At 39.1% G+C, this 13,929-nt stretch overlaps 1 protein-coding gene across 1 annotated transcript in view; it reads right to left on the reverse strand.

Annotated features, from left to right (window-relative positions):
- The window catches only part of DCHS2 (dachsous cadherin-related 2), a 176,942-nt gene that overhangs the window by 23,160 nt on the left and 139,853 nt on the right, over positions 1–13,929 (reverse strand). The window contains exon 14 of the mRNA XM_053658565.1: positions 4,352–4,465. Coding sequence (XP_053514540.1) covers positions 4,352–4,465 — 114 coding nt within the window. The remainder of the gene's footprint in view (positions 1–4,351; positions 4,466–13,929) is intronic.

The raw sequence follows: 13,929 nt of genomic DNA on the forward strand, positions 1-13,929 counted from the left end.
TCCATCTACTTTAGCAAGCAAGAGTATAAAGTATTTAGGCTAAATCTAACAAAAAATATGCAAGCCTGCTCCAGAAAAAGATCAAAACTTCATTAAAATATATTGAAGAAGCCCTGGCTGGTGTAGCTCAGTGGATTGACCGCGGGCCTGCCAACCAGACAGTTGCGGTTCGATTCCCAGTCAGGGCACATGCCTGGGTTGCAGGCAGGTTCCCTGCAGGCCAGTTCCCAGCAGGGGATGCACAAAAGGCAACCATACATTGATGTTTCTCTCCGTCTCTCCTTCCCTTCCTCTCTAAAGATAAATAAATAAAATATTTTTAAAAATATATATTGAAGAAAAATATTGGTGGGATTTTCTGTATTATCCCTGGTTTCAAAGACAATACTGTAAAGATATAAGTTTTCCCCAAACTGAAATTTGTATTAATATAATTTAAAGGAAAATCCCAACAACCTAAATGTCCACCGATGAACGAAGGATAACGAAAATGCGGTGTACACCTGCAAGAGCATATTATTCGGTGTTAACAAAGAGGAAAGTCCTGTCATGTGGGGCAGCATGAATGAACCTGAGGATGTTGTGTGGAGTGAAATCAGCCAGTCATGGGAAGATGAGTATCGCATGGTTCCACTTCCGTGAGTCGTCTAAAGTCGGCAAGGTCACTGAGGCAGGGAGCAGCAAGGTGGCTCCAGGGACCGGGGAGCATGAAATGGGGCGCTGTCATCTGATGGGCATAAACTCTCAGTTATGCGAGATGGGTCAGTTCCAGAGACCAGCTGCACAATGCTGCACCCAACATTAACCAGACTGTACCGCACACTTAAAAATGCGAGTGGGCAGATCTCATGTTCAATGTTCTCACCACAATTAAAAAGGAGAAAGGTAAATTTATAAAAGGAAACTTAGTAAATGATGATTATCTGCAACACACAGCTGTGCAGGGCTTTCTGAGGTTTGACAGGACAATGTGGCCTGATGATGGAGTTACTTCAGTTCCGGGCTGCAGTCACCTGATTCATTTTGACATTTTCTTGGTTAATCTGGGTGAGGACTCACCTGAAGTCAAGTGTGCATGCCATGGCTATGTGGGCTATATGCATGAAAATACAGACAGCTGTACATCACCCCCAAATTTATGAATAAACCTCCTTTCCTTAGGAAAAAATCCCCTTGGGTGTGTGTGTAAAATGTGACAAGTGAAATCAGTCCTTTATATTAGAGCAAAGTGTCAATAACAGCTAATACACTCGTGAAGAAAATATGAAGATGGGGTGAATATTGGGGGAGGTGGCAGCGTCCCTGATATGAAGACTTGTTATAAAGCCAATGCAATGGAGCATGGGGTCAGTGTGTGGATACACAAGAAATGAATGAAAAAGAGTGATAGCCCAGTAAAAAAGTCATGGAGACCTGATCTGTGACAATGACAATGGTGAAACTGCAGATCGCAGGAGGGGGTTAATGCCATTTGGAACAATTGGCAATCTCATTGAAAAAAAAATGAGAGAAAGAAAAAAAACATTGTCCCTAACTCAACTCTAGATATCTTAAAGATATAAATAAGCTTTAATGAAGCTTATTGAAGACCACCTTTTCCTAGTTACAGGAAAGCTATAACATTTAAAAAGACAATGTGAGAATATTTTTATGAGTTCATGGAAAGGAAGAGTTTCTTAAACAACTTACAAAGAGACTGATTAATTCCAACTCATTAAAATTGTAACATGCCATGAAGACAGTGAAAGATAAGTCACAAACAGTAAAAATGTTTGCATCAAAAACAAGTAAAAATACTAACAAAATATATTTAAAATCCATACACTTCAGAAAGAGGACACAAACAACCCAGTAGAAAGTTAGGCAAAAGACATCAATATGAAGTTCACCAAGGAGAAAACAGAAATACAGAGGGGAGAGGGGAGGGAATTTCAGAGGAAAAGCGGAAGGATTTGTAGGAACAAGTATAAAGGACACATGGACAAAAACTAGGGGGGGTGGAAATGGGAGGGAGGGGGAGGGCTGGGTGGGTGGGCTGGGATGGGAGTAAAAGATAGAAAACTGTACTTAAACAATAATTAAAATTTTAAAAAAGAAATGCTCAATAAACTATAAAAAATTGCTCAAATTCATTAGTAATAGGGGAAATGCAAATAAAAAGCACAGTGAGATACCATCTCACTCCCACCAGGTTGGCAACAGAAAATAGGACATGAACAAGCTTGACACCTGTCACTTAATGCTGATGGAATGTAAAGTGGGACAAATCACTTCATAGAACAATCTTGTACTATCTACATAGCTGAAGAATTCATCCTCCAAGGCCTATGCCCAGAGTAGACTCTGGGGCCTAAAGAACTCTTTACCTGTGCACCAGGTGTTCCTACCAGGACTCGTCATTATGTCCCCAGAGAGGAAAACCTCACTGCCCATCAACAGCAAAATGGATAAATAAGTTGTGATACAGACTTACAGTAGAACATCAGAAAGAAGTGAAAATGAAACAACCCCAACTACACATTAACATGAATGACTCTAACATTAAATTAAAGATTCTAATCCTATAGAATACAAGAATATGAATCCATTTATAGAAAATTTAGAAAAAAGCAAAATTCAAGTGTTAGATGTAGGAATGCATTTACTGTAAGTCACAAGGGAATGATTCCGGCTGAAGCAGGACGCTGGTCAGCCTGAAGCAGCAGAGAGGAAGGATGTCATTAGAGAGGGGCACGAAGGGAGTACTGATGACAATGGTTGTGCTCTAGTTTATACCCTGGCAGCAGATACGTGTCAGTCTTTGCAATTTCTCTTCAATGTGGACAACAGGGTTTATGCACTATAATCAGAGTAGGAATGTTGAGCAAAAGAATCAAGTCACAGTGGAGCACACTAGGCATGATTCAGTTCTGTGGTTTAAATCAAGGTAAAACTAAACAACATACTGTTTAAGGATTCAAACACAGTGAGAAAATTATAAAGAAAAAATAAAGGCAAGTATCAAGACCAGATTCAGATGACTGATTGCTGATTTCCTCTGGGGAGAAAGAAGAGAGATATGAGAGGGATGCCCAGGGTGTTTCAAGGTTCTAGTACTAATGTCTCATCTCTGAAGATGGGCACAAATAGATAGGTTTTTATTTTACAATTGCCTATTACACAGTTTGATATGTCTTAACGTATCGTCTTATAGCTATTGCACAGTAAAATTTTGAAATAAATTTCAACATAAATAAATAACTACTTAAATTGAAAAAAAATAGTTTTCTGTGGATATTTTAACTGCATTTTAATGAAATAACTCTAGGAAAAAAACAAGGCCAACTGGGGGCCATGCCAGGAGTGAGAGAGCAGAAAGATCTGGGTAGCCTGGGAAAATATGCAAGCTCTGCTCTTTCTCTTCCTCCAAGTTCTAATCTTAGCTGTTTTCCCAGAACCCTCCAGTACCTGGACTGCTGGACATTTAAGGTTAGTGATGCTTGTAATGGCCTTCTTGCCAACAGGCTTCCTGTACCACCCTTTAACCAAATGAGGAGATGAAGAGATGAAGACTACTATCAGGCCACTTCAGAAAGTTCCTGACCAAAGGCTGTGTGGATTAAAAAGTCATACCACTATTCTGGACAAGGAGGCATTTGCTTTAGAAATTACTCCCTCTCAATTCTTCTCATGTGCATGCAGTACAGATTAAATAAGGCAGTTCTATGGTAATATAGAAATTATTAAAAACATTCTTCCTGAGGGTTGACAATGAAGCTGTAGATACGTATCTACTACATAGTTGTTAGTCAAAAAAATATGTTTCAAATAATCAATTGGTATTCATTTAAAACACAATAATGGTCTTGTTAAAACTAAATTTAATACATGCTGTATTTGGAAGTAATTTCTTTACCACTGCATAGAAACCTTTCCAGCTGTCCTTTCTCATTGCCTTGTTGACATTCAGTGGCGAACTGGGGGGATATGATGAAAAGACTAGACATGTGTGCTTATTTTCAATTCAATGTCAATATTAATGATCATTGTACTAAAGCTCCAGGTCTCCCAAGTAGATGGGTGAATTTTAAGTAGGAACCAATTTATCTCAAAAATTAGAAAAGTAGAATAGGAGCTATCTAATTTGGAAATGTGAAGAATAGAATTCTTAGCAAGAACATGTAAACAAATAGTTCTTGATCTCCCACAATTTCCCATCTGTTACCATAAAAACTTTCTTGTTTACCTTTGAAATTATTTACCTATAACAATCCGTGCCTTTCAAATGTTTAATTTCCTTTGGAGGAGTATTCCTTACTCGTAACATTAACGAAGCAAGATGTAAAACTTTCACTGGATAGAGAAAACTTACCTGAGTTGGGGCCCAGGGAAAAAACTCCATCATCATTGCCACTAAAAATTGCATATTTAATGCTATCTCGAATTGAGTTGGGGGCAAAAGCTTTTACAGTCACGATAGAAGCACCTGTAAAAATGAGGTAGGAAAAGATTTTTTACAAAAAGAAAATTTCAGGGGGAAACAAGAGCAAACACTGGGTGTTTATTATTTGCCAACTATATTTTCACAGGTTCATTCATTCACTGATTACTTGCTGAGTCCCTTCATTAAGCTGATCCCCTGCTAACTTCTGGGGAGATAGATGGGGCAGCATTTACTTTTAAAAAATACCATTCTGAATGCTATGTAGAGAACAAAGTGGTATAAGAATAGAGCAGGGAGACCAATTAAGGTAACACTGCAATAGTCCAGCCAAGAGACAGTAAACTATGATTGTGGAAGCAGAAACAAAAAGAACGGGAGAGAGTAAAGACATATTTTGACATATTTCCTTGAACAGTAAGTGGAATATGGGAAAGGATGTAACAGAAGTATACATATTAGAAATCTTCCCTAAATCAGTTTCCAGTATGGTTGCAGGTAAAAGCAATTCAAGTAGAAGGTAACTGAGTTATTCATTGCATTATATCAGTTCGTTCAAGGACTGTTAATGTACTACTGCAGGAGTAGTCGAGAGAACTTGAAGGAAAACAAAAATAGAAATTGAGTTAGGTGTTGGAATTACAAGGAAAGAAGAAAATCATTTCAGGTTATAGGGAACAGACTGGTTACCCGCATGGAAAAAGAAATAGCAAGTAGGTGACAGGTGTGATCAGAACTGGCACTTTCCGGGAAGGGTCCCTGAGAATCCATCTGGGCCCCAAGGTGTCTTCATTTGTAATGGCCTTTGCTTTGCTTCCTGACCTCATTGTCCATTTGTCTCCCTCCTATGACTACCTGTCCTGTTTTTAAAATTTTTTAATTTAATAAACTTTATTAAGTTAAGCTTTATATACAACATACACACATTTTAAGTAAACAGTTCTATGAGATTTGAACTGTTTACCTGCACATCTGGGTCACCACATCATGATCAAGGTTAGAATATGTCCACCACTCCAAAAGTTCCCTCGTGCTTTTTTAGAGCCAGTTTTCTCCACTTAGGCCTCAGGTAATTCCTGATCTGCACTCTGTAACTCTAGGTTAGCTGTGCAAATAAACAGTGGCTGTCTCCTTTTGTTTAGCATACTTTGAGAATCAAGCATGCTGTTCAGTGTATCAAAAGTTTGTTTCTTTGTACACAGTAAATGTTTAGTGAGTGTGGGGAAATGGAGGTATTAGAGAGGAAAGAGAAGATGCAAGGGAGCCAGGTGGTCAGTAAAGTATTCTAGCCTGAGAGATTAGAAAGATGTTCCTCTGCCTACAGGTCCCTTCTAAACCAACAGCATCTTTTTAAATCACTCAGTGCTATAATATCACATCTGGTCATGGGAATTGCAGTAGTTAAAAAACAGCACCTATTGACGACCGCCGCTGGGCATCTTCATGGAGTCCTACTGGGCAGGCCCCGGGGAACAGGCTCAAAACTCCTCCTGCTGAGGGTCATGGTAACGATGATTCCTAAACTAAGCCAAAGGGGTCTGTCTTTTTTTTCTAGATACTCAAAGCGTTTCATTAAAAAGAAGAAAGGAAGGAAAAGCTGGAGTGGGCAATATTTTCCCCAGAAGCCTTTTCAATACTTAATGCCCAAAGAAACACTCAGTGAGTGTTACAGATACTAAAGGAAACAAGGGTGTGAGATTGCAAAACTGCAAGCTTGGTGAAAAAGGCATAAACAGAATTATTCTCTTTAAAAAACATCATGCTTAACATAAACTGTGACAAAGTTTATACATTGCTTATTGGGTTTCCAAAGCATTGCTCTTTTTTTTTTTAAGATTTTATTTTTATTTATTTATTTATCTTTAGAGGGGAAGGGAAGGAGAGAGGGAGAGAAACATCAATGTATGGTTGCCTTTCATGGGTCCCCTGCAGGTAACTGGCCTGCAGGGAACCAGCCTGCAACCCCGGCATGTGCCTTGATTGGGAATTGAATCGAGATTGTCTGGTTCGCAGGCCCGCACTCAATCCACTAAGCTACACCAGCCAGGGCCAAAGCATTGCTCTTTTGAAGGCAGTTATGACATCATTTAGTAACAAAGTCTTTTAACCAATCATGGTGGAATCCAATTACCACACACGTCCATTATAATCTGAACCTGATTTTCTTACATTTCAGAAGACACATTGTGAATCTCAAAATGTCTCCCATTTCGGATAGGAGCGCTCCTTCACAGTAGGGCACTATGTTTTATCTTCAGTGTTCAGCTGCAGGGCTGTGCTTCCTCACTCAATTTGTGTTTTAAACACAGGAAATTTTATTTCAAGTGGCTTGTCATATACTCTTAAGAATGGCAGAAAGAAGAAAAGCAGCTACGCAGGCAAGATGTACAATCTTGCTGATGGCCTTTTTTGGGGGGCGGTTAGAATGCTTATGACACGCCCAGTTATGAAAGAAAACGTGGAGATCACGCACATGTAGAGGAAGAGAACTGCAAATAAGAACTGCATATGGCCGCTTCCGTGAAAGGAACAAGCCTAGTTTTACTGCACATAAAATGTTCATAGTACCAGTGAAATCGTAGTGCAAAAACAGTTTCATTCAACAGAAACACTTCAAAATAGATGCTAAAGTCAGCAAAGAGCTGCAAATATTTATATACTTTCTTCGTCTACCAAAGTTTAAATTTGAGGCAGGCCGACAAACAGAAAATAAGTGAAGGGCCTTGAACCCTTCTAGGTCTTTCAAGGTAGAAATGGTAAAATGTAACACCAACACTATACCTTCAATTCCTATAATGTAAGTAAAACATAAAGAAGAGTTTATTTTTTATACTTTCAGACTTTTAAGAATTTCACTTCATGTCATTTTCTTGGGGTTTTTTCCTTCTTCACAAAAAAACATACTTTAAAAAATAATGCTGCCTATAGCAGCAGTAAACTATCCATTTAAAAGCAGACATATAACCTGAGACATTGAAATTAACAATCTGACAGTAACCAAGGGGAGGTGGGAAGGGATAATGGGGGAACGGGGAAGGATTTTCAGGAACTATAAAGGACACATGGACAAAACCAAGGGTGGGTAGAAGCAGGGGAGGGAGGTGGAAATGGCTGGGGTGGGGAGGAATAGTGGAAGGTAACCACAGACAACTATAACTGAACAACAATAAAATAATTTTATTAAAAAAGCAGAATTCTCTGAAAAATAACTAAATAAAATTAATTAAAAAAGGGAGAAATAGACAGAAAAACTGTACTTGAAAAATAACTAAATAAAATTAATTTAAAAAAGCAGAATTCTCTAAATATTAATGTTCTGTGATAAAGAAATTAGAGACATGGAAATATTTAGGTAAAATATTATGAAAACATTTTATTATGAGTTGTCCATGAGTAAAAAATTCTAGGGTTTTATTTTTGGTATTTCAAAGTGATGCAAACATTTTTTAAAAAATGATGATAGACTTAAGAGAAACAGATTTTCAAATATTTGGGTGATTTTAAATTATCTATTTTCTCTTAAATGTCCAGCCGCTGAAGTGCTAAACTTAGTTCAATCATTTAAGAAGAAAAATGGGGAGTGACATTGGCAAGATGGGTGAATAGAAAAAAGTCTTGGAACTCATCCCTGATAGACACCACATTAACAACAACAACTGACTCTACCTGACTTGGCCCACTGCCAGGGAGTTATTAGTGCCCTGGTCACTTATCACATGTATCACCACATGCCCCTCTGCACTCATCTTGCTCCCCTTCAGCCACCTTTCACAGTCTCCACAGTAATCTTCTACAAAATTAAATGTGTTTGGTTCCTTTTTGCTAATGCAAAGGCCATCAGTGTTTCTCTGTTCCGACTTGCCACTGGAAGGCTCATGAGAACTGCTGTCTGCCTACTCCAGAGGGCTTGCTGTGCGGGATGGTAAACGCTGCCCCTCTGTGTGAGCCATTTCCCCTGCCTGGAACTCAGTACCTGCCCCACCGTTTTTTGTGCCCGGCTGTATTCTCATTTGGGCATATTGCTTTTGTTGTTGTCAAAGTACAATGGTTAAATGGTGAAATGATTTCAATAAACGTTTGGTGGACACCTAGGAGGAGCTAGCTTTTTCTGCCTCTGCCATCCACAGCAGGGAGCTTCTCCCAGCTTTGTCTGGCTGCACGGTCATCTCCACCTCTTACATTTACAACTGTAGATAATGATGTTGGCAAAATGCCTTAGAGATTAGTAAGTGCTCATTTAATTCATCATAACTGTTTTGTTAGGGAAGAGATGAAATAGCTGTTCAAGGCCTTTTACAAGACAGACCACTTGTTTCCTATACCTTTCAAAAATTGAATACTGAGTGTGCAGTATTGAGTATATAGTCAACATTAATAGGAAATATGATAGGGAAGGATAGAAAAATGAGGGGCATCTCAAGAACAGAGATATGAGTATCTTTAAGAGTTAAAACTGAAGGAAGCAGAGTTACAGTTTTATACAGAACAATTTAAGATATGCAAAGAATTTTAAAATTTTTTCATGATTGATCTAATATTTCTTATGAACTCTATCCACCCTGATAAACAACAGTCAAAAAACCGACCATCTTAAACATACTATTTAAGGTCACCCCAGTCTCTCCCCCTTAAACCGCATTGTTAGATGCTTTAGTGCTTTTAGAGAACATGTTCTGTCTTCGAGATTTCCTCCCTCTTGTGCTGCTCCTCTGTAAGATGACATGAGTGGGTGGGTGGGCTGGGGACTTGCAGTGATGAGAGGGGATCTTTGTGTGCTGTTCCCTGGCTCTTAGAGTCCTCTCTAGGAAGGGAGTCTGCTCAGTCATGTCAACATGTTCAGGCTCAGAACTCTGCCCTGTGCACCTGGCCCTACTGCAGCTGCTTGTGAGACTGCAGAGCCTCTGCAGGGTCCTGCAACCCTGTATTCAGGCTGTCCACTGCATAGATTTGGGATGGGCTCGTCTCATCCATTACAACAGTGGTCTCCCTGGCAGGCTGGCTGGCCTGTACTCTGTGTTCATCTGTGTCCGCAATGGGAATGTTGGGACCAAGGGAAGTCTCGTAGGCCTTGTGAGAGCCAGCCTGGGATGGGGCACTGACTTGTGCTAAACCTTTGCCCATTTCACTCTGCTGTCACTTGTTTTCTAATAGCGTGAGAAGCCATGTCCTCCTAGAGTTGCAAGGCTTCTGCTGTTAGCTTTTCACTCAGTCCATCTCAGTGGCTGCCTCCAGGATTACAGCTTCAGGAGAGGGAGGGGATAGTATGTGCCTGCTGACTACTTGTTTCCTGTACCTTTTCTCCCTTGTCCTACCCACCCTCCCCAGCAACTAGAAGAGATGGGTTTTCCTTCCTTTCCATGTGGCAGACTTCCTTATGAACGATCTTTTTTTTTGTAGTAGGAATACCTATTTTGTTTGTCAAAGACACAACATTTCTTCTTTACCTTTTTGATGTAATTATCCTGATGCTACACAAAACAAGTGGATGCCTTTGCAGAATAGATGGAAGGCTTTATCCACAGACAACAGAGAAACGGGTGGAAATATAGTTAGAAAACACCAACCCTAAGGAGGAGAACAAAGTTGGAGGGCTGACATTATACAACTTCCAGACTTACTGTACAGCTACAGGGACCAAGACTGGGCTGTTGGGAAAACAACAGACAAATAGACCAGTGGAACCAAACAGAAAGCCCAGAAACAGACCCACAGAAAGAGTCAGCTGGTCTTTGACAAAAGAGCAAAGGCAATACAATGAGGCAAAGATGGTCTTTTCAACAAACAGTGCTCGAAAAACTAAGTATTCACAACCAAAAAAAAAAGAATCATCTAGATACTGGCTTTACACCCTTCATAAAAATTAACTCAAAATGGATCCTGGGTCTAACTACAAAACAACATACTACAAAACTGCTCTATGGTAACATAGGAGAAAACCTGGATAACCTTGGGTTTGGTGATGATTTTTTAGGTATGATGTGAAAGGCACAATCCATGACGAAAATAATCAATAAGGTGTATTTCATTAAAATTTAAAACTTTTGCTCTGAGAAAGACAATGTCAAGAGGATGAGAAGATAAGCCACAGACTGTGAGAGAATAGTTGAAAAAGATAAAGGACTATTATCTAAAATATAAAAAAGAACTCTTAAAATTCAACAAGAAAACACTAATTTTAGAATGGGTGAAGACCTGAAAGGACACCTCATCAAAGAAGATATACAGAAGGCTAATAAGCATATGAAAAGATCCTCCATGTCATATGTCATCAAGGAAATGTAAGTTAAAATAACAATGAAATATTACTGAGCGGACACTTACGGGAATAGCCAACATCCAGAACATCGACAACACAAATTCTGACAAGGATGTGGCATAAGAAGAAATGTCCTCCACTGCTATAGGAATGGTAAATGGTACAGCCACTTTGAAAGACAGTTTGGCAGTTTCTGCAGAAAACTAAACGTCCTCCTACCATAAGAGCCAGCAATCACTCTCTTTGGAATCTACCCAGAGGAGTTGAAAACTTACGTCTACACAAAAACTTGTACATGAATATGTTTCATAGTAGTGATTTTTTATAGTAGCTCTATTCATAATTGCCCAGACTTAGAAGTAGCCAAGATGTCCTTCAGGAGAGGAATGGATAAATAAACTGTGCTATAACCAGACAGCGAAACATTATTCAGTGCTATCAAGCCGTGAAAAGACACAGAGAAATTTTAAATACGTATTATGAAGTGAAAGAAGCCCATCTGAAAAAAAACTGCATACAGTATGAACTCCACTATCTGACAGGCTAGAAAAGGTACAACTATGGAGACAGTACAAAAAGATCAGTGGTTTCCAGGGTTTGGAGCAGAGGTGGTAGAAGGATGAGCAGGCAGAGCATGGAGGATTTTTAGGGCAGTGAAACTACTCTGTGTGATACCACAGTGATGGGTCCATGGGATGATACATTTGTCCAAAACCAAGGGTGAGACCTAATGTAAATGATGGACTTTGGGTGATGGTGACGTGTCAGTGTAGGTTCATCAACTGTGACAGATGCACCACTCTCGTGCAGGGAGTTGATAATAGGGGATGTATAGGAAATCCCTGTATCTTTCTCTCAACTTTGCTGTGAACCTGAACTTCTCTAGAAAAATTAAGTCTTTAAAAATATATTACTCTTATTATAGTACAAGGAAAACATAATGGTTCAGAAAAAAGTTATGTAAAATTACCATAAAGAAACAATCACTCCCAGGGAAGAAGCCTTAACTATGGTGTTAAGACACTTACAGAAGAAAAAAATGCGTGAATTAGAAGGAAATTGATGAACCATGCAAGTCCAGAGGGCTGTGGCAAAATCACAAAATCGCACTAGGTAGCACGGTGTCAGCCCTTTCTGAGGAAAGAGTAACATAACATAGGTCAATGACATTTAATACATGAATCACAGCCTGCTGGAACTGTCTGAATTAGCAAGCAACTTTCTGACTACAGTTTGGATTCTTAAATCTTTTTTCTTAAAGAAGAGAGAGCTGGTCATCTTGACATGGCTGCTGTCATTTACATGGCAGTCATTTTTTTCATATGAATAAAAGCACTTGAATTCTGATTTTTATACGTCTCTTTCATATTGGTAGTAAGTCCCAGGTCTGGGGAAAGAACTCCCTGTTTTGTTAATAAAATGAGGTCTTGAGCCAATAGGGCTGAAGTCTGGTTGTGGGACTGGGGTTAATTCACAAAGATAAAAACTGCCTTGTGAGGTGCTTGTCTCCTGAGAAAACTTGACCTTATCTAAAGCCTATTGTTCTCCTTCTGTCTCCTCCAGAGCTATCTTAGAGTCCTTGTAAATGGCTAGTTAGATGGAACTCATTCCAATGAATTTTATTCCAAATACGAGACCAGCATTAAGTAATGAAGTAGGAGTAACAGATAATGTTTCCTTCCTTCTTTCATTACCATAAAAATTCTGTTCCCAAGTTGTGAATGACACAGAGACACCACTTCCATAGTTATGGCAACTCTGGTACCTTGGAAAGTATAACTCTTATCTGGTTTGGAGACAACATGGAACAAAATGGAATCGTGGGGTTTTCAAAACTGCAAGTAGTTTATTGTTGCTGTATAATTATTTAGTGATAATGCGTTGCTTTGGTGAGGATTTGTACCTAGGTAAGTTAATAACAGTTAATTAAAGATTTAGAATAGAAGGAAGACAACAAAATAGTAAGAAAAGCACTGATTACCACACTGGGATGACCTCATTTAATCCTTACAGCATTTCTGGGAAGTGTTTACGGTCTCCACTGTGAACAAGAAAGCCACTATCCTGACTGCTGTCACACTCAAGCAGGGGTGTCCAACCTTTTGGCACCTCCGGGCCACACTGGAAGAAGAAGACTTGTCTTGGGCCACACATTAAATACACTGCGACGTGTAATCACATAAAAATCTCATAATGTTTTAAGTAAACTTACGATTTTGTGTGGAGCCTCATTCATAGCCACCCTGCGCTGCATGCGGCCCTCAGGCCACAGGTTGGTCACCCCTGTGTCACAGTTCCCATATTCTACATACATGGGCCAGCCTTTCCAAACATAGGAGCCAGAAATTACTGAACCAATTGCCAAAGGGTTGGAAGGTTTCCTCCAAAATATTAAGATCTGATTTATTTATGATGTAATATTAAACATATTTTACTAGTTAGAATGCCTGCAAGGGTCATCATGTTTTAATTTTATTTCAAGTCTTTTATAACTCTTTAGTCTTAAAGCTTGAGTATTAGCTTTTAATCTGGGTATTAACTTTGATACAATTCATCATTTCAATTTTCTCCTCATGGTAATTCAAAGAAGTTGTGAAGTATCTACACTAGGGACTATGGTTGCTGATTCATCATCTTCAGGACAACCAAACACTAGCAGTAAAACAGAATAAAAGCTGACTTCTAGAAGGCCCATTTCAACGGTTTCAGTGGATTGAAACATTGTGGACAACCAAGTGGTTTATTGTTCACTCCGGAAAGATTCAGAGCAGTTGGATTCCCTCTCACCTGGGCTGAAAAGGAGCAGTGGGAAGAGGGAAGAGTGGGGAACCACTCGGACTTCAACTTGTCTTGTCACTCCATTGTATGGCCAGCCTCTCTTATACCCAGCTGGTACCCACAAAAGGACTCTTTCTATGACTAAGTGAACATTTCATGACTGGCTCTCAAAGGGGTTTTATCTACCGAAAGGTTGCTTTCAAAATGGAAACTCTTTACTGAACTATATATTGTTTTAAGCAATTGATGGTTTAATTTTGTTAACAGGTGAATGAAAAGTTAATAAAAACTCACACTTCTGGGGTTTCTAAGAAAAAACTGTTAAACAAATATAAATAAATTAGAGTAATTAGTTTTGACTTTTTATTTTCTTAAAATAACATCTAAGTGTTAAAACCAGTTCAGGATGGTGAAAATTTAGGATAATACAAAAATTATAATTCACTGAGGATGTCAACTGGTGCCTACTGATAGG

Source organism: Artibeus jamaicensis, unplaced genomic scaffold (assembly GCF_021234435.1).
Source record: "Artibeus jamaicensis isolate MK-2021 breed Jamaican fruit bat unplaced genomic scaffold, CSHL_Jam_final scaffold_537, whole genome shotgun sequence".
In the NCBI taxonomy this organism is placed as follows: Eukaryota; Metazoa; Chordata; class Mammalia; order Chiroptera; family Phyllostomidae; genus Artibeus; species Artibeus jamaicensis.